The sequence below is a fragment of the Natator depressus genome, chromosome 10 (assembly GCF_965152275.1).
Source record: "Natator depressus isolate rNatDep1 chromosome 10, rNatDep2.hap1, whole genome shotgun sequence".
Lineage (NCBI taxonomy): Eukaryota > Metazoa > Chordata > Testudines > Cheloniidae > Natator > Natator depressus.
The window spans coordinates 54,584,670-54,606,307 of NC_134243.1; the positions used below are offsets into that span (position 1 = coordinate 54,584,670).

The window sequence follows — 21,638 nt, forward strand, 5'->3', positions numbered from 1 at the left end:
CTGAGGGATTGCTAATAAGCGGAAACTAACATTACACATGCACACGTGTGTGATATGTCGACAGACCCCAGTCATCAGTGGGCAGGATTGAACTGCGGACCTCTGGAGCTTAGTGCATGAGCCTCTACCACATGAGCTAAGTCAACTGGCTGTTAGCTAAGACTAGAGCAGACTCATTTTCTCTCTCTAAGTGGTCTTGGTGCCACTAGATGGGACACAACATCACACCCAGAAGGTGTATGGGTTACACATGTGTCAGGGTTCCCTCCCCACTCTGAACTCTAGGGTACAGATGTGGGGACCCATAATGAAAGACCCCCTAAGTTTATTTTTACCAGCTTAGGTTAAAAACTTCCCCAAGGTACAAACTCTGGCTTGTCCTTGAACAGTATGCTGCCACCACCAAGTGATTTAGACAAAGGACAGGGAAAGGACCATTTGGAGTCCTATTCCCCCAGAATATTCCCCCAAGCCCTACACCCCCTTTCCTGGGGAAGGCTTGATAATAATATCCTCACCAATTGGTACAGGTGAGCACAGACCCAAACCCTTGGATCTTAAGAACAATGAAAATCAATCAGGTTCTTAAAGGAAGAATTTTATTTAAAGAAAAGGTAAAAGAATCACCTCTCTAAAATCAGGATGATAAATACTTTACAGGGTAGTCAGATTCAAAACAGAGAATCCCCCTAGGCAAAACCTTAAGTTACAAAAAAAAATACACATTCCCTCCAGCACAGCGAATTTACAAGCCAAAATAAAGAAAACCTAATGCATTTTCTAACTAGATTATTTACTAGCTTTACAGGAGTTGAAGGGCTTGCATCCTTGATCTGTTCCCGGCAAAGGTATCACACAGACCAACAAAAGCATTTCCTCCCCCCGCCGTCCAGATTTGAAAGAATCTTGTGCCCTCATTGGTCATTTTGGGTCAGGTGCCAGCAAGGTTACCTTAGCTTCTTAACCATTTACAGGTGAAAGGATTTTGCCTCTGGCCAGGAGGGATTTTATAGCACTGTATATAGAAAGGTGGTTACCCTTCCCTTTATATTTACAACAACATGCATGTTTGTTTACATCTTTTGGTATTGAAGAAACGATACAACTCCATTCTTGGTACGCTATTAACCCAAAAGGATACTTGGGAGAACTATTAAGCCCCCACCAATCTGTGACCCTCCAGAACAGTAAGACTCAATACTTTTCAAGATTATTCTTTTCAAGTTTTCTTCAGGCATGGCCTGAGAACCCTACTAAGACCCAGACAGAATTTGTGATGCTGGCAGACCAGATGCCAACTCTTACCCAGGCTGCAGGCATTAGCTAAGAACTGGCAAACTCATAGCTGGAGACCAGACCCATTCACCTGTATAACAGTTTTGCTCTTATAAGAATGTATTTAGTGATTAGACCTTATGAAATGTTTGCAAATTGCTGCATGCATTAATCTCACTTGTACTGTTGGTGTTCCATGCTATAAGAAAATATTTAAGTTTTGCTTTATAACTTTGAAAATGTTTGCTCTGCACTTATGAATCCAGGCACCAGTACTCCCTGCCCTGCCCACCCATCCAGAAGGGCCATCAAAATCAGATGGGCCATCAAGGAACATTGCAATACAGAGGATTAATTAATGGTCCTATCATGCCCTTGGAAATGTCACATGCAAGGAAGCTTGTTCTGTGGACTTGGAAGTTGAATGAAAGAAAAAAAGTCACAGGAAAATTTTCCATCTCTTTGCTGTTTGAACTCACTCAGGGCCAGAGCCACCAGTCTGAAGCCAGAGATCCCCAGAGGTCACTTCCTGGGTCCACCCTGAAAGACACTTTGACTTGACAGATCACTACAGTTCTGTCACTCTTAGGATTTAGACTGCAACTCATTTGTGCTTCTGTTTGCTTGCTGTAACCTGTAAAAAACTCACTATTCTTTTTCCTAGTTAATAAACCTTTAGATAGTTTATTACAGGATTGGTGTCAGATCTAGGGTACCCACTGATCTGGGGTAAGTGACTGGTCTCTTGGGACTGGAAGCAACCTGAATCTTGTGATTTTTGGTGTAAGTGACCATTTATCACTAAGTCCAGTTTGTCTGGGTAGCAAGATAGACTGGAGAATCTAAGGGGACTGTCTGTGGCTCGATGTTAAGACTGTTACAGTGATCCAGGAGTTCACATTTGTCACTGGTTTGGTGAAATCTAAATATAGATCACACCACCAGTTTGGGGTGTCTCCTTGAAGCCACTCCAGACAGCATGACAGCTGATCAGAGAAAGGTATTCCGTTTCACAGAGGAGTTAGCTGTTTTGATATCTGGTTTAATTCTGATTTGAAACAAAAACACAAAAATTTCAAGATTCTCTGCAAAATGGAATGGGATGGGACACTGGCTCTGGAGCAGTCTGTGCCAAGAGCAACACATCCTGGTAGTCCTGAAGTCTCTAACCCTGAGGTAGGCTGCCCTGCAGCCACAGAATCCTGGAAGCCTTTGGGTCGCAGCCCCAGGCCAGTCCACTTGGCAGGCTGCCCCAGAGCTGCAGATCCTCAGCAGCCTGCCAGGAGGGCTGAAGGGGAGCCAGGCACATTTCCATCAGCATTTTGTCTGGCAGAGCCGGCTCCAGGCACCAGCTTTGCAAGCAGGTGCTTGGGGCAGCATTTAGAATGGGGCAGCAGTCCGTGTCCCGTGGCAGCAATTCGGCAGCAGCTCAGCCACTCTTCCTCCCGCCGCGGTGGCTTTTGGCAGCAGCTCCGCTGCTGTTGCGGCGGCAGCAATTCAGAAGTGACTGCTGGGGCGGCAAAAGTGGTAGAGCCGCCCCTGTTGCCTGGTTTCGGCTGAACCATCAAAATTTCATAAAAATCAAACTCTCTTTGCAGAACATTTTGATTTTGACAAATCACCAAATTCCAATGGAAAACTTTTTTCAAGAAGGTTTAGTCCCAGGCTTAGTGCAGTCTGTGCACCCAGAAATCAGCCTGCCCTAGTGATTAGGGAAAAGGCCTGGAATCAAAACCTATGGGTTTCTAGTCCTAACTTTGACACCAGTCCACTGCGTGACCTTAGGCAAATTAGATGTTTTTGCTGTGACTGTACCTACCTCCAACTATAAAATGGGGGTAATAATGTCTACTTTATAAGGGAACTGTGAGGTGATACTAATTAGGGTGTACAAAGACCTTGGAGATCCTCATGTGAAAAGTACCAATTATTGCTATTTTATACAAAGGAATAAGAAAGTCAATTTTTCACAAGTGAAAAAGGCTATCATCATAACAAAAAGGTTTTTTGCGAAATCATCATTTAGAATGTTTGATTTGCTGATAAAACATGATTTATTTATAGGTCTGCTCTAGGCAACAGGTAAATGAATTACTGAGAAACAAACTTCTCATGTTCATGCAATTATTCATTGCACAAAATAATGACAGATAAAAATCTTACGACATATACCAGAATTATTATTAAATTTTCTCTCTAAGGTATCAGCAGCTGTAAAAATTTAAGAGTGAAATCTTTCTTCACACGCTATAATCCTGAATCTCCTCTACTGTATCCTGTATTAAAACACTCCCAATATCATTCAATTCATTTCTATAAATACTCTATGTATTCTGGTCTTGCTCACATCACGCAGCCTAACTGCGGAACAACCTTTCCCTTCAAAACAGGAATATACAATATTCCATCTAGCCTCTTTACACACAATACATTTTCACATTTGTGTGAATTATCACTGTAATAAAGTTAGTGAATTTTAATCTAATGTCACAGAAAAACAATCCCGTCACTCAGATCAGCTTAAAAAGGATAGTGGAGGTGAAGTGAAAATCCTGGTTTCCAAATATGAGCTATAAAGAAAAGATGAATAATAGTCATTCAACACAGACTAGTGTTTTTTTTGTTTTTTACATTATAAGGAAACTCAATTGACTATCACAACTGTGGCAGAGCTCCAGCCTTGTCCCTGTGGGTCCCATGCTTCCAGGCAGTTTATGCTAGCTTCAGAGGCTCACTACAACCCTCCACATAGCCCTTCCCTCTCTAGGGCTAGGGATACAGTCTACTGACCCCTTTTCATCATAAGCCAGTAAGGAGGTTGGTGAGAGAACTCTCACAGTCTCTGTTGCTCCTATGGCCTCATACCAAAACAGTTTAGCCTCCCATCCTGATAGGGGCCTGTTTTCCCCTCCCAGGTGGTGAGTTGGGGGGAACCCGGGCCCACCCTCTACTCTGGGTTCCAGCCCAGGGACCCTAATGGCAGCAGTTATTGGCAGCCAACTTTTCACTGCCAGAGTTGCTATATTTCCCAGGGCCACTTCCCCACAGCTGTCCTGCTTCTCCCTTCTTCACCCTTACCTTAGGGCTCCCTTACCAATAACTTGAGGGTGTCTTCATTAACCAACCCTCATCCACAGTTCCTCTTCTCTAGCTGACTTCTGCCTGATGGAGTGAGCCCTTTTATAGTATCAGAGGGGCCTTAATTAGAGTCAGGTGGTCACATTAGCTTAATGGCCACCCCTGACTCTTTGCAGGTTAATTGGAGTCAGGTGTTCTCATTAGCCTGGAGCAGCCCCTGCTCTGGTTAGTCAGGGAACAGAAAATTGTTAATCCAGTGGCCAGTATATCTGCCTTCGGCTACTCTGCTCGCTGTCCAGGGTCCTCTGCTCGGTGTCCCCGTCAGGTTCCCGTCGTTTGACCCTTTGACTGCACTCCCGTCCCTGTTGTTCATTAGTTGTCCCCCGTAATTACTTGGTTTTCCAGGTCCTGTGGACCCCCCCTTAGGCTGGGGGGGATCCTTTAGCAGTGGGCACTTCCTGGATCCCAATAAGGCTACTCTGTTGTACCCAACTGGCCTGGGTCTATCACACAACCTTTTCTCTTCCCCTCCCATAAGAGTAATCTGCTCCTGAAAATTTTAATGAGCGTATGATTCAAGGATAAACAAATGGATAGATAGCAAATGGTGATAGCTTATCTTTATCTCTGAGCACCATACGTACCTCCCAATATTCTGCTTTTGTTTTCAATGCCACAAGTACTCCTTTTCTTTTTGCGAATACAGACTAACACGGCTGTTACTCTGGAAAATGTACATGGAGTTTGCATTTATATTTGTGTAGTGACCTGATACATAAATAGCCAACCTGAAGAGAACAATCTCAATTCCCACTCTATACATTTTAATTAAAAGGGCCTTTATCTATGCTAATTTTCTGACTAAAAATGTGGCCAAGCCCTATGAAAGGAAAAAATAGAAATGACTTGTTTGTGCGATCATTTTTAGTGCATATTTTTTGCTAACAGGTTCATAGGAACATTATTCTCTTGTACTATCCTTCTTTAACTTTTTGAAAACTGTAGCTTGAGCATTTGAAAAGAAGCAGTGAGAGGCAAAAAGGCATCCTTTAAAAAGTGGGAGTTAAATCCTAGTGAGGAAAATAGAAAGGAGCATAAACACTGGCAAAATGAAGTGTAAAAATACAATTAGGAAGGGCAAAAAAGAATTTGAGGTTAGCCAAAGACTCAAAAAGTAATAGCAATTTTTTAAAGTACATCAGAAGCAGAAAGCCTGCTAAACAACCAGTGGGGCACTGGAGATCGAGGTGCTAAAGGAGCACTCAAAGACAATAAGGCCACTGCGGAGAAACTGCCCCCACTGCAGTAGGCAGGGGTTAAAAGCAGCCCTGGAGAGGGCTGTGGCTGGGATGAGGAGTGAGAGCAGCTGAGGGAGTAACTGACCACAGGTGTGGCCAGCTCTATCAGGGCTCAGCTGGCCCTGATAAGAGGGCTGGGGGACCAAAAGCTGGAGGAGTCTGACTCTAGCCTTGGAGTGGGAAGGCCTAGCTGTCTGGGAGCAAAGTACCTGAAGTGGAGCAGTTCTGGGGAAGGGCAAAGGGAGCTGGAGAGCTACAGCCTGGCAAATCCCCAGGCTGCGGGCCTTGCTAAAGGCCGAAGAAGGTACTGGGGTTGCAGAGGTGCAGCCCGGGGTTAGGCAGGGGCAGCTGGTCCGACCCCCCCTGCCAATGACGAGTGGCCATTACAGACTGCAGTTTGCCCCAGTGAGAGGGGGATAGGTGATGACTAGCCATAGCCACTGAGGCAAGGTGGGTATAGAGGGTTGGGTGTTCCCCTGGGAGGGGAGACCCGGAGCGTGGGGGCACTGCTGTGGGGCAGCACCCTAAAATAAGGGCACTGGGGTCCAGGAGGGACATGAGGGCCTGAGGCAGGTGAATCACTGGCCAGCAGAGGGTGCTTCAATTGCTGGAAAAGAACTAATTCCCAGACAACCAGCAGGAGGTGCAATGCCGGTGAGGCTTCACTCTGCTACAAGGAGGCTTTAGAACAAATTGATAAATTAAACAGCAATAAGTCCCCAGGACCAGATGGTATTCACCCAAGAGTTCTGAAAGAACTAGCTTCTGTACCAGATGACTGAAAGATAGCTAATGTGACGCCAACTTTTAAAAAAGGCTCCAGAAGCGATCCTGGCAGTTACAGGCCTGTAAGCCTGACTTTAGTACTGGGCAAACTGGTTGAAATTATAATAAAGAACAATACTGTCAGACATATAGATGAACATAATTTGTTGAGGAAGAGTTAACATGGTTTTAGTAAAGGGAAATCATGCCTCACCAATCTACTAGGATTCTTTGAGGGAGTCAACAAGCACATGGACCAAGGAGATCCAGTGGATATATTGTACTTAGATTTTGAGAGAGCCTTTGACAAGGTCCCTCACCAAAGGCTCTTACACAAAGTAAGCTGCCATGGGATAAGAGGGAAGGTGCTCTCGTGGATTGGTAACTGGTTAAAAGATAGGAAACAAAGGGTAGGTATAAATGGTCAGTTTTCAGAATTGAGAGAGGTAAATAGTGGTGTCCCCCAGGGGTCTGTTCTGGGACCAGTCCTATTCAATATATTCATAAATGATGTGGAAGAAGGGGTAAACAGTGAGGTGGCAAAATTTGCAGATGACACAAAATTACTAAAGATAGTTAAGACCCAGGGAGACTGCAAAGAGCTACAAAAGGATCTCTCAAAACGGGGTGACTAGGCAAAAAAATGGCAGATGAAACTTAACGTTGATAAATGCAAAGTAATGCACATTGGAAAGCATAATCCCAACAATACATATAAAATGATGGGGTCTAAATTAGCTGTTACCACTCAAGAAAGAGATCTTGGAGTCATTGTGGATAGTTCTCTGAAAACATCCAGTCAATGTGCAGCGGCAGTCAAAAAAGTGAACAGAATGCTGGGAATAATTAAGAAAGGGATAGATAATAGGACAGAAAATATCATGTTTCCTCTATATAAATCCATATAAACCCACATCTTGAATACTGTGTGCTGATGTGGTCATCCCATCTCAAAAAAGATATATTGGACTTGGAAAAGGTTCAGAAAAGGGCAACAAAAGTGATTAGGGGTATGGAATGACTTCCATATGAGGGGAGATTAATAAGACTGGGACTTTTCAACTTGAAAAAGAGACGGCTAAAGGAAGATATGATTGAGGTCTATAAAATCATGAGTGGCGTAGAGAAAGTAGATAAGGAAGTGTTGTTTACTACTTCTCATAACACACGAACTAGCGGTCACCAAATGAAATTAATAGGCAGCAGGTTTAAAACAAATAAAAGGAAGTACTGTACTTCTTCACACAATGCACAGTCAATCTGGGGAACTCCTTGCCAGAGGATGTTGTGAAGGCCAAGACCATAACAGCGTTCAAAAAGAACTAGATAAATTCATGGAGGATAGGTCCATCAATGGCTATTAGCCAGGATAGGCAGGAATGGTGTCCCTACCCTCTGTTTGCCAGAAGCTGGGAATGAGTGACAGGGGACAGATCACTTGATGGTTACCTGTTCTGTTCATTCCCTCTGGGGCACCTGGCACTGGCCACTATCAGAAGACAGGATACTGGGCTAGATGGACCTTTGGTCTGACCCAGTAGGGCTGTTCTTATGAATAGTCCATATTTTCTGTTTTATATATTTTATATCATATAATAAAAAGGGAGAATATTTTTTTTCTCTCGTGTTAGAACTGAAAGATTCTGAAATTCCAGGGGCTAAAAACATTAATTTTTGTGCTGACAAGCATTGAACCTGAGGGTTAATGTTTAGCAATGGACAGTTCACATATTTTGTAGGGTACAGACCCTTTTTTAAAGGATCAGGTTATATGGTATTAAACATTCTGTCTTATACGGCTGTCCAGCAAATATAGGATACATGTTGTTTAATCTCCAGGTCTGGAGTGTATATACACGCAATAGATGGGGAAAAGGGACTTGGAAATACTAAATATTTCTCCCTTTCTTCTCCCAGCTGTGTGGATTTTTGGGATACATATATTTTTCTAACTAGGGACCAACTCTCATTTTATATATATATACACACACACACACACAAAATTGATATGAATCTATATGAATGAGAAAAACAATATTAATCTGTATCAAAATAAGATGTACACTAGCTGTAGCTTTGCTATCTCATGGATCTATTTGGTCTTTAAGTCTCCATTCCCTTTTTCTTGCTATTGATTTACAATCTTCCAGTTTCTAGACAACCTCTTCATCAGGAGCAGTTCTCGGTGTGGGAAGAACAGCCAATTGAGGGCACTCTATTTATAGAAGCCTCTCCTGCAGGAGAGGTTATGCTATTTAGGAGTGCATTGGGTTATAGCCTACTATACAGACCTGGCTCTGATCACATCCAGGCAGGAACGGCATTGTAGAAAGGAGAATTCAGACTTACAGACTTACTCTTGAGATTGAGCAACATCAGCTTTCTTTATTTTACATTTACATTTCTTCAATATTTATAGAGTCTATGTGCTTATGGGCTTGTTTGTTATTTTTATCCACATTCTCTTGCACACTGTAATAAATGTTTCCCATTAAAGAAAAAAAAATTACAAGCACTGGATATTGCACAGAGATCTGAATACAGGACTATTATTTACCATCTTTTGCTCCCCAACAGTCAAGCAAAAAAAGCTTTTCACTTAGGGCCTGATCCTTCAGTCCATATTCAGGCAACACTAATAATCAAGGAATTAGAAATGTCCAAACTTACAATGAAACTTCCAAATGAAATGTCATGTAACTGCAAAACACTGCTAGTCCATGGAATTGAGATTTTATGTTTCAACAGGCCCCTGCAGACCAGACATGACCTAATCACAATGACAGAGACTCCATTCATAGTGGAGATGAACCCCAGGATCTAAACATCATTGCTCTGTAATGTGGCTAACAAAGACCCTGGTCCAAACATTCCTGAATATCAGAATATTTGAAGTATTTGGATTCAGCCGATCATAAAGAGAAATCCGCAGTGTAAATTGAAATCTTTCACTTAATGCCTGCCTTTCTCACCTATTATTTTTCCCCTTTGGTGGGCAGGAGGTAGACAGCTTAGACAATTTAGTGCTTGTGAAGGCGTCAAATTCACAACTTTGGACTCTGAGGTCCTCTGTTTATCCACAGAACAGGTACAACACAGTCAGGAGCAGTGCAAATTGCCCCATGGTACTCTATCAGTGTGATTCAACTTTGACTTGGAGGGTAGAGAAATTATTTAAGTCTGTGTACACCAGGGGTAGGCAACCTGCGGCACGCAAGCTGATTTTCAGCGGCACTCTGCTGCCAGCCTGAGATTCCGTCCGCCAGCCCCCTGCCAGCCAGGGTCCCGGCCGCTGGCCCCGCTCAGCCCACTGCCAGCCCAGGGACATTGGAAAACTCAGCAAGGAAAAACAAGGGCAAGGATCACACTAAACTGATAAAATCTGCATTTTAATTTAATTTTAAATGAAGCTTAAACATTTTAAAAACCATATTTACTTTATATACAACAATAGTTTAGTTATATAATAGAGACTTATATAGAGAGAGACCTTCTAAAAACATTAAAATGTATTATTGGCACACAAAACATTAAATTACTGTGAATAAATGAAGACTTGGCACACCACTTCTGAAAGGTTGCCGACCCCTGGCGTACACTTTCAATCTACAGAGATTCTGCTAACATGCCAATTAATTACAATCGTGATGGTGCTTTTTTGTGCTGTGGATTCACTGGGATTTATTCATTTCAAATAGGTCACCCATGGCTGCCAGTTGACAATAACACTCATTCACTGCTAACATAGTCTGGATTTAGGGTGACCAGATGACCCGATTTTATAGGGACAGTCCCAATTTTTGGGTCTTTTTCTTATATAGGCTCCTATTACCCTCCACCCCTGTCCCGATTTTTCACATTTGCTGTCTGGTCACCTTATCTGAATTTGAACCTGTGGCCAAGACTCTGAATCCCATTTTCAATCCAGTGAGGGTCTGTCTACACAGGGACACCCAGAAAAGTTAAACTCAAAGAAGGATTAAACTTCAGTGAACTGAAGCCACTTTACTTCTGAATGAGAGTATCCACACACAATTTAATGCAGTTTAATTTATGCACATTAACTTCACAGCTTTAATCAATTCATCTTTTTAACTTTTTTCAGAATCCCCATGTAGACATGCCCAGAGTTATCCAGTCTAGTGTGTGTATTTTTCTAATTTGGAAATAATAGTTTTTTGGCTGTATTTTTTTCTGGATTAAAGATTTTTAACAGGATAAATTGGAATTATAATAGTTTTAAATTACATACACCATCATAACTAATTTTATTATATTATCCTTCTCCCAGTCTACCTATTTTGGTTTGATCCAAAAAACAAAACATCCCCCAACTCTCCGCCACAACACAACACAACCCTCCTTCCCTCACCCCCCTTAGGTATTGTGCAGGGTTAGCTCATAGCCCTCGGGGCAGACATTAGAAAGGAGCTGTATTATTTCCCTGCTCTAGCTGCAGGAGTTTTAAACTTTCAAGAGTGCTTAGCAGCTTGTATTTTAAATATTGAAAAGACTGTTTTCTTCCCAGTTCAGCTGAACCTGAAACAAGATACATTCACTTCCATTTGTTTTTACTTGGGATGAAACCATGGAGAGAATATGCAGCCAAGTAAGGGCATTTTAAAATAAATTTAATCTCAGAATTTGAAAATAATTATTTTTAACAAAATATTTTGTTATACACAACATGAATTTTTTTTAAAAAAAACTTCTTGGCCCTCATGATCTATTGTAACTCATTTTCCAGTTTGTAAGATGTTCTTGATATCTTTTCAAAGCCGATATGTCCTCAGTCACAGAGCGTTTAGCCCAAGCTAAGTTTCATATTAAAGAATGTGAGCTTTAAAAAGGCTCTGAATTTTAATAGCCATTCCAAGTAGTTGCAGAAAGACTAGCATTTAAAGAAATGCCTTTTCCATCAATTCCTGTTCTCTCAAATCATTTGGATTTTCCCTCCACATTAGTGGACTTTACGAAGTTCTTATAGTATCGCAAAAGATTCCTTTATTGCCCTTTATATTCTTTCCCCCATCAAAGATCTTGTGTCATACTAACAATCCTGCCAGCTAAGGAATGGTAGAAATACCTTCCTTTGGAACCTGCTAATAGTACTATTGACCTAGCCAGAATAATACATAGCATGTCTTTCCTTCCAGGCTCTTAAGCACCTGCCTGCTGAGCATGAAGTCCCAAGAGAGAGCCTCAAAATCGATAAAGTGTGTCAGTACTGCTGGATTTTGCTGCCAATCTATCATACTGAATTCTTATTGATATATTCAGGCACAATCTTTCTAATGCTGTAACACTTTTAATTGTTTACTCAAATGATGCTATTAATTTTTTAGCCCTAATTCTGCAAAAGTACAAAAAGCACCAGTTTCTATAAACCAGGAATAACTGTTAGCAACATTAAAATGTAATTATTTTAATAGATAGAGCTATTCAAAGAAAAGATGCTAGAAGTTAAAAGTAAAAATCTGGGATGGGAAAGCAAGCTTCTACTTTGGAGCTACTTCCATTTCCCCCCTTTAAAATACTCATTAGGCTGAAAACTTGTATTTCTCATTTCTGCCAGGTTCAGTCGGAAATGAGAGGTATAATTTGAACCATTTCACAAGCATTAGTTACTGAATGACTGATATTTTTGTATTTCACTTTCAAAACAAAATGATACCCCTCGCATAAGCCACTTACTATTTAAAATATAGGTAACATGGACAAAGGAAATCACTGTTGATGAAGGTAACAGATAAGAGATTCTTAATTTTATTGCTCTTGAAAAAGTTAAACACAAGAGGAACACTGACTCTAGATGCTACTTATTAATCTTTAATAAAAACTCATTTTAGATTAAAATGAAAAATAGCATTTCATCTCTAAATGTGAATAAAAGCTAAGTTTCTTTTTTTATAGAACTAGAAAATGGGGCTGATGTCAATTTACTTTACTAGATAAACTTATCTAGTAAGTCATCAGCCTCACTAATTCTGAATGTGTGTGTTTCCAACTTAGGAAGCTACATCCTGTTGGATATCTTGCTCACTTCTATATGCCCTCCGGATCCAAAAGCCATTGTATAGGGTGATGTGATCCTTGCCTTCACAAAAGTCTAAGTTATATAGTTATGCAACTTCACACATTGTGTGCTAGTGACCTTAATTGATAATGTAAACAGAAATCTTAGGGGCGATTATGGAAGGGACTCAATGCTCTCAAGTCCCACCAAATTCCATGGGAGTAGAGAGTGCACACAGGCCCTCACAGGAGGTGCAGAGCAAGTCATAAAGGTATAATCAGGTTTCAGAAGTGGCCCTGGCAACACAAATTAAAACTCTTAGTATCATAAGTTATATCTCCAACAACAGTCACATTGGCAAGAAGGAACATAACCCCTCAATGAAGGATAAATCAGGGGTTCTCAATCTTTTTCTTTCTGATGCCCCCACAATATGCTGTAAAAATTCCCCAGCCCACCTGTGCCATAACAACTGTTTCTCTGCATATCCAGTAAATTAAAAGCCAGGGCCAGCATAAGAGGGTAGCAAGCAGGTCAGCTGCCCAGGGCCCCACACTATAGGGGTCCTGCAAAGCTAACTTGCTTGGGCTTTGGCTTTCAGCCCTAGGCAGCAGGGCTTAGGCTTTCCGCCCTGGGTCCCAGCGAGTCTAACACTGGTCCTCCTCCGTGGTTTATTTTGGCGTATCTCCTGAAACCTGCAGGGGGCCCTGGACCGCTGGTTGAGAACTGCCTCTCTCTTTGAAATTATATTTACAATTAAAAAACACAAACTTAGTTCTAAATTTATTATTGACAAAGTTCACTACCACCAAGCCTACCCCATTTTAATAATAATCATTGTTTGTTTAAAACAAATTTGCTTTAATTTCTTTTTAATGGTACATATGATCTAATTGATCGCTGACTGTCTAGTTTGCTGTTCGAGGCTCTCAGAGCTCAACACTCAGCCGTGCTTCAATTTAATTTTGCTCCCTGAATCATAATACAGAATGCCAATCATGGCACAAAGAACCCTAATTTACAATATGCCCTCCTAAAAAGCATAAACAATGTTGTTTCAAAATGAGTCCCTATGCCTGGGATATCAAATTCCTGATACTTACCAAGCAAAGTTAAACCAGAGAAACAGATATGCAAGGTATGGAGGATTGGGTCTAATGATGCTTAGCTGCCAATTATTTGTTAAAATAAATGCAGTTCACATATTTGTCACATTCTGTGTCCACGTTTTTATTCTGACTCAGAATACAGAATCTACATATAGTTATAAAATCACGAGTCAGCCACAGAATTAGATTAAAGCTATGTGAAGAGGATTGTGTTTTGTTTTGAGTGTATAAAGTACATACATAACATTCTCCAAATGCACTTGGTGCTAAAGAGAGAGAGACAAGTGGCAAACGATACCAAAGTCATAGCAAGAAAAATACACGACTGATATGGAATTATACATTCTTTGGCAACTGTATCATGAGTATGGCTATTCATCACCTGCAGCGACTACTGAAAGACAGCATTGCATTTCTAAGTTGAAAGTGAAAGAACGTGTATGAAGTGTGAGCCGTAGTGCCAAATAACATCCAAGACTCAGTATGCACTGAAGGTGTATGATGATACGGTCATGTAATTTGCAGGCAAGTAAATGAGGTCACTGCAGAAAGAAAGATAGCTACAGGCAGGTACAGCATCAGAATGGATCACCGGAACAACAGCTGAGCTCTGTTTTATTAAAGGCCATCAAACAATCCTCAGAGTACTTAGGGGAAAGGAGAGTCTCTGCCAATTAGATTTTCTTCCTTTAAGTGAGGCATGGCTTGATGCTAAGACAATTACAACTGATAAAAAAATGGATTTTTTCCCATTTTCCCCTTTTTGTCAAAAAATGTCCAAATATGAAAATTTTCAACCACATCTAGTTATCAAGAATCAGCACTAAGTTGTGTTTTAAATCGGTGGTTAAATAATTAGCATTGTCTTCTGTGTTATTATTCTGAATATTATGGTTAAGGGAGAAAAATTGCTCAATCACAGGCGCCAAACGGAACTGGAGTGAGTCTGTTGAATGAGTGGGGATTATAAATGCAACTACTGGGAAACTAGGAGGATGTGTTCCCCCTCCCTTAACTTCTTACTATCTTATGACCTGTCAGTGCAACTGAAGGAGTAATTGAATAGCTAATCTAATCTTTTTAAAGTCATAAAGTAAATATATAGTAGAAGCTTGTAAAAGGTAAGAAATATCTAAGTGCAATCAACTTTGTATTCAATCTGGTATACGGTACACAGAGATGTTAATACTGTCTCCCTGATAACCCTCATCTATGCATGCAGTTTACACTGGAGTAGGGAGAGGAGATAAGACTCTGTAATTTTAAGATTATAATTCTCATTAAATGATTCAATAATGTAACAGGAAGGTCAGAATTAATATTGTATCTTGTAGTGTGATTTTCATTTCTTTGATTCATAAATTGATGATCATATTATTGAATGTGTGTGTGTATTAGGAAGGGCAACAGTGTCTCTGTGCAGTTGAGAAAGCTAATGCATATCCAAAACAATGGCCAACTTCCAGGCAAGATACCTTAATTGATCATTCGCTTGATTGCGAGTATTGGTGCTGTTGTGAAGAAATATATATATGTAAGCAATGTGAACTCTAAGTTAATTTGTTTTCTGTGGAAATTTTTATACACAATACATTTATATATACACATATATATAAACAAACATATACCTGTATACCTATATGCTGAATGAACTGGGGGAGAGGGGTGGGGAAGAGGGTATTTTGACAGCTGCACAGCCTCATTCAGTCACCTTGGAAGTGCTTTGTGGGTGCTTGGGTCATGCTGTAAGCATGGGTAGAGACTGGACAGCAATCATGAGCAGGCTAGGGCTAAGAAGATTCCCAGGAAAATAATATCTCCCCAGGAGATACTTAAGGAGAGACGTATCTCCTATGGTTCTACAGGCTGCTAGGCACAGAGAGAATCCAATGGAGCTATCGATACTGACGCATCTGCAGGGCCCAGAGTTTGTGCTCCAAAGGGACTAAGTGCAAGGGAGAAGTCTCATGGGGATTTCCTCCCCTAAACCCCTGTGGTAGATTTTTCTTCTGCAGATGGGGTCAAGCCAACTCTTTACAAGGATACTAATAATGTTTTTCTCTCAAGATTTCATTTGTATCATATTTTTGTGCCTCTGAACTTTAGTTGATATTTCAGGTGAAGCAACCCTAGAGCTGTAAAACTATTAATATTTTCTGACAATCTTCTTTTTTATTGATAATTCATTTAAAAAATATTTGCAAGTCCAGAGCTGAAAACGGAACATTTTATTAAAATGCAAAAAGAGGCAAATAATTTAAGGTTTTGTCGTCTGGTTTAAATAGCTAGAACATAAAAAGATTCGCTCAGCCTTTTGGAAGGTGTTGAAGAAATGCACCTCTGATTGTAGTTCAGGCACTACATTCATTTAAACACTATTCATTTAAAACTAACTCTTTTACTTAGTTTGGGGATTTGGGGGTAAAAGTAATGGAAAATGAATTCATTAGTTAATAAAAGGAAAACAGATAAACGGAAAATAGAAAGTGCAGAAATAGAAACAGCTTTAGATTAAAATGATTAATACAGAAAAACTGAAAAGCTGAACTCAAACAGACCTTACAGCACAAGAGAAATAATTTTTTCAGGGGAATAATATTCCTAAAATGTCAGCTACAGACCTAAAATGCAATTCCTTATGTCAAGGGCTTCCAGGTTTAGGGTTAAGCGGGTAAAAGCAACACAAAGTTATTTTTTTCCACAGATAATTTTTTAAAGTAAATACTGAAAATAGCTATGTTTATCTTTTTTTCCACCTCCCCCAGATAGTAAAATTTTCAAGTGCTTAAGCCACTTTTGAAAACAGGACTTCACCGTTTTGGTACACAGATTCTTCATGGCATATGCAGAATGTTAGCTCTGTATCAAAGAACTTTTTTTTAAGTGCAACATCTGCTCAAAATGATGATGATAACCCATTACCCGTCTAAACTTTACCAGAAGGGGAAAAAGTTAATGATTAATTTTTCATTTTTTCAACCTACCATACTCGTTCTCACTAAGTATTAACATTTAACATAGCATTGCATACAAGAATCCACCTTTTTTTGGTAAGACAGCTGTTCAGTTTCCATTCCCATTCAATCCTCTTGACAAAGACTGTGAATATTTTGTGCCAACTGCATTGTTTTCATAGTAAGACTCTCTCTCCACCAGAGAATGGACTTATACCATTAATTCTGTTCATATAGGTCACTGAACAGCTGTCAAATTATAAGAACAGTTTGTTACTACTGACCAAGTTTGAAGTCATACAAGTCACTCAGGTGTAAGCATTACCAAACCCCTCAGTTATTGTGTGTGTTCATGAATTTATTACTGTGGTCAATCGAAAAAAATCAATAGTTTAGCAGTTTTAAACACAATTTTATATTGTGCAGTATTTTATATATAGTAAACAGTACAACATTTCTAACTACTCCAGGGGCCCTTAAGAAAGTTCCACTGCAACCTCAAGAGGTGGTTAACTGGCAACAGATGAAGAGTAGCTTATCTGACCAAAAAAGGTATAAATGATTTATTTTTCCTTTCGTTGTCCACATTCTGTCCTTTTCTTAAATACTGTCCTACTCTAGCGATGTGCCAAGATTCCATTACTTGAAAATATGGACTACCACATACCGGTCAATACATAGCTGTCTACATAAAAGTCTCTCTAGACAGAAGATACTCTTTACAGTGAACTGTCATTTCCAAAATAATGACCTACAGGTCACCATTACAGTAGTTTAAAACCTTGCCAATTACCTTAGACAACGCTTTAGTCCCTGATCCTGAAGACTTACATGCTTAACCCTCTCATTCATCTGAATACTCCAAACACCAATACCTGTTGAACCAAGTCATATGCTTTCTCAGGATCAATAAATCCACAAAGCAATTACTCTTTCCATGTATCAATCTTTCAGACTTCTGTCTCATTGCAAATACTGCATCTATAGTACTCCTTCCTTTCCTAAGTCCGTGTTGCTCCTCTCCAATATTTTCCTCCACCTTGCACTTCACCCTTGCCGCCAAAAATAGTATATGTCCTTACAAGTCCATATCAAATTATGACCTTCACCTGACATTGTAACCACCATTTTGAATAATGTGACTTACATTTTGGGTATGTAACTGTAACTACTTAGATATGTCAAGGACACACCAAGGCAGCTTATTGGAATGCTTGACACCTCCCTGAGGTGACTAACACAGGAGTCATCAACATGATTGTCTTTAAAAGGATTTTGCTACAGGCTCACCGGCAGCTATCCCTGGTCGTGCTCTAGTGTTCAAGCCCCCAGACAGGAGACGCAGACAGCCGCATGGAAAGGAGTGGGGTGGGACTGGGGGCAGTGCTAAGGATGGTATAGCCATGCCAGAGGAGCTGCCAATGCGGGGCGCTAGCTCCTGGGAGTGGCGGCCCCACATTCTGCTCCTTTTGTCGCTGTGGTTCCCGGGAGAGCCCAGCGGTTCCACAGACACCAATTTATATCTGCAGACACCTGTATCCGCGGGTATACATTTGTATCCACACAGGGCTCTAATAATGGCATAGAGAGTACACTTATAAGGTTTGTGGATGGTACCAAGCTGGGAGGGGTTGCAAGTGCTTTGCAGGATAGGTTTAAAATTAAAAATGATCTGGACAAATTGGAGAAATAGTCTGAAGTAAATAGGATGGAATTCAATAAGGACAAATGCAAAGTACTCCACTTAGGAAGGAACAATCAGTTGCTCACATACAAAATGGGAAATGACTGCCTAGGAAGGAGTACTGCAGAAATGGATCTGGGGGTCACAGTGGATCACAAGCTAAATATGAGTGAACAGTGCAACAATGTTGCAAAAAAAGCAAACATCATTCCGGGATGTAATAGCAGGAGTGTTGTAAGCAAGACACGAGAAGTAATTCTCTCGTTCTACTCTGTGCTGATTAGGCCTCAACTGGAGTATTGTGTCCAGTTCTGGGCACCACATTTCAGGAAAGATGTGGACAAACTGGAGAAAGTCAAGAGAAGAGCAACAAAAAGGATTAAGTCTAGAAAACATGACCTGTGAGGAGCAGTGTTTTACGGTAAAACTGGTAAATTGAGGTACACTTCACTTTTGGATGCAAAGGATCTAGAACTTCTGTGAGTAGCCAGTGTCAGGGCAAACATAACAGGGGAACAATCCACAGGGACTCGGGGATTGGGGTGTACCTATTGTTAAACTGCAAGGTGAAGTTAGTGGTGGCACAGCCCAGAGGAGAGTGTTTCAGTGACTAAAACGCTGGTGGAATTAGGGAGCTCACACACAGCTACGACAAGGAAGACCCCTTCTCTCTAGAGACCGGGGTAATAATCTGACATAGTCCTGGATACACCAAGAACCATCACATTCATGACAAAAGTTGTGTTATTTCCCCCCATCTTCTTTAAATTCTTTAAATCAGTGGGTTTACTTCTGGGATTAATTTAGCTCTCTATATTTTTTAATACCTTATTAGTGTTGTCACAAATATTCTTACAGTTGATCTATACTTTTTTCCCCATTGAAGGGTTAGCATACAGTAATCTAATGTATACATGCACACCATATGAGTTTATTAAGTCACAGTATACACAAGTATACACGCCTTGATATGTTAATATTTTTATGATTCTCTATGTTATCAGACTAGATCCATAGGTAATGTATTTACATTGGAAGCTTTTTTAAAATCAGACTGCAGTAGTAAAGTTGGTAATTAAAATATTATTGCACAGATACTGAAACATAACTAACAGCATTCCCATGAAACACCATTGGCTAGAGAAGGAGAGATTGGATGCAAGTTTGGTCCTGCTGAAGTCAACAGTTTTGACTATACTGAGACCAAGATTTCACCCATTGTGTATGGTGTCTCCCTTATATTACTGCAGTATAAGCACACATTTCTAATGTAACAACTTATGTTTTGAGGAAACAATATCTTATAAAGACTATAGCACTTTTACTCTAAAGTTTCTTCCAACAAAATAATCATGTTTTAATAATAATCTGGTCCTGCTTTGAGCAGGGGGTTGGACTAGATGACCTCCTGAGGTCCCTTCCAACCCTGATATTCTATGATTCTATGTTTTTAGACTTAAAGGCAGCATCAAATAACAGACACATGCAATGACAGGAATTAAACTGATAATTTTATGATTACCGAAAAAGAAAAGCCTTTGCCCTTATTAAAATATTTGTTTTTCATTACTCACCAACTGACAGCCTTCCAGGGAGTTTACCAGCTGAGCATTCTGACATGAGAGAATAGAACCAGCCAAGTTCAACATTACACACACTGCAGACAGTAGCATGAAAAAGGTTATCTGGAAAAAAAACCAACCAAACAGTCCATTGATTATTCACTGCAAAAGGCAAAGGGGAAAAATTAATTTAGCCTTTGAAGTGCTTCCATCTTGTCAAATAATCACATGGATGGCAACATTTTATATGTTTTAAAGACCAACATGAAACATTTTTCAGTCTTACAAGGTCCTGGGCTTCACACCATAAGAAAGGCAATGCCAACACTAGTCTTGACTGCCATTTATTTTCCTTTAAATTCATGAAGTCCTTCCACGTGATCTTCCATTAATAGCTCACCCCAAAATTCCATTTGCAACCCAAATATTAAGAACTGAGACCCTGAAAATTAAACTGATAAACAGCAATAATAGTGAAAAGCAAATCCATTTTAGTGTTAGTAATCTAAGTTGCTATTTCTAACATAAAGAAGCGTATTTGTTAATATGTGATTTTATGTTACATATTAATGTATAACATTAGATACCATTCTACCTTTTATGTAATCCCTGGCTCGTTGTAAGCAAGATAAACAATAATCACCAAATTAAAATATTATAGTATGTATAAAAATAAAAGTAATATATACCTACAGAAGAATGTGAAACACTAAGTGAAACTGGTGAGAAAAATCTCTTTTGTTAATTGATACTGAAATGTGATTTTTCACTAAAGACTCTCACTGAAATTATCTGTCAGTAGACTTTTAGAAAGTGCTATCTTTAAAGTTACAAGCAAACTGGTGCTATGTTTTCATTCTTTGTTTCATTTTTATGATCTTACCCAGAGATGCTGCTGTCACTTTTCAGCTGGATGGATTGTTTTCACTCATCTAACTTTTAAAAAAAACATTAAGGGCTTTTTCCCCTAATATGCAGCAACCATTGACATTCATCTCATATAATCTGCTGCTTTGCATCATGCACAAATGCAAGAAATGGTTACTGATTGTAACTGTGGTTCTTCAAGATGTTATGCAGACATGTATTCCACTTAGGTGTGTGTGTGCTGGAGATATTTGCTTAGCAGTACCTGCCGAGGGGCAACGCTCGTGCCTCATGGCCATAGCCCCTCCCCCGGCTAATGAGGCAGTGCCACCCCGATCCTCCCTCAGTTCCTTCACACTGAATGCCTGGACATGAGACTCTGATACAGAGGGGATGGAGGGTTGCAGAATACACACCTGCATCACATTTCGAAGAACCACAGTTACAGTAAGTAACCATTTCTTCTTCTTTGAGTGGACGCAGCCATGTTTTTCACTTATGTGACTCACAAGCAATATCCCCCAGCCCAGGAGGTGAGGCTCAGAGTCTATGTAAACAGAGACTACAGGACTGCTCTACCAAAGCCTGCATCTGCCCTGGAAGATGTGGTTATGGTGTAATGGTTCATGAACATATATATTGATGATCATGCAGCAGCCTTGCAAATGTCCAATATGGAAATGTCACTGAGGAATGTCCACCAATTTGCGGGTGTTCTCTTTCAAGAACACTGCTTAGATACCAAGGGAAGCAGCTACATGCCGCAAAAGGTCTCTGTATGCCTTAGCATCCTCCAGTACTGAAGGGGAGGATGAGCCAGGCAGCACAACATTGTCCAGAAATGAAGACGAGGCCCTCAACTGAGCCAAACCCAGATCCTGTTCCAGGGCTGACAGACCTGGACAGGACAACTCTGGAGGCTCCATCGGAAGAAGGACTGCCAGTGCCTGGGTCTGCGATAGATTGACGGTCACCACTGCAGACCGGGCCAGTGATCTTGCCTTTGAGTGAGACAAAGAGCAGGACCTAC

General features: G+C 40.4%; 1 protein-coding gene across 2 annotated transcripts in view; it reads right to left on the minus strand.

The window, feature by feature from the left end:
* ENTREP2 (endosomal transmembrane epsin interactor 2) overlaps positions 1-21,638 on the minus strand; it is a 391,860-nt gene that overhangs the window by 113,996 nt on the left and 256,226 nt on the right. Inside the window, exon 3 of one of the 2 annotated variants that reach the window (XM_074966202.1) lies at positions 19,754-19,864. The exons of the other annotated variant lie outside the window; for it this stretch is intronic. Within the exon in view, the coding sequence (XP_074822303.1) occupies positions 19,754-19,864 (111 nt within the window). The remainder of the gene's footprint in view (positions 1-19,753; positions 19,865-21,638) is intronic. 2 annotated transcript variants of the gene reach the window in all.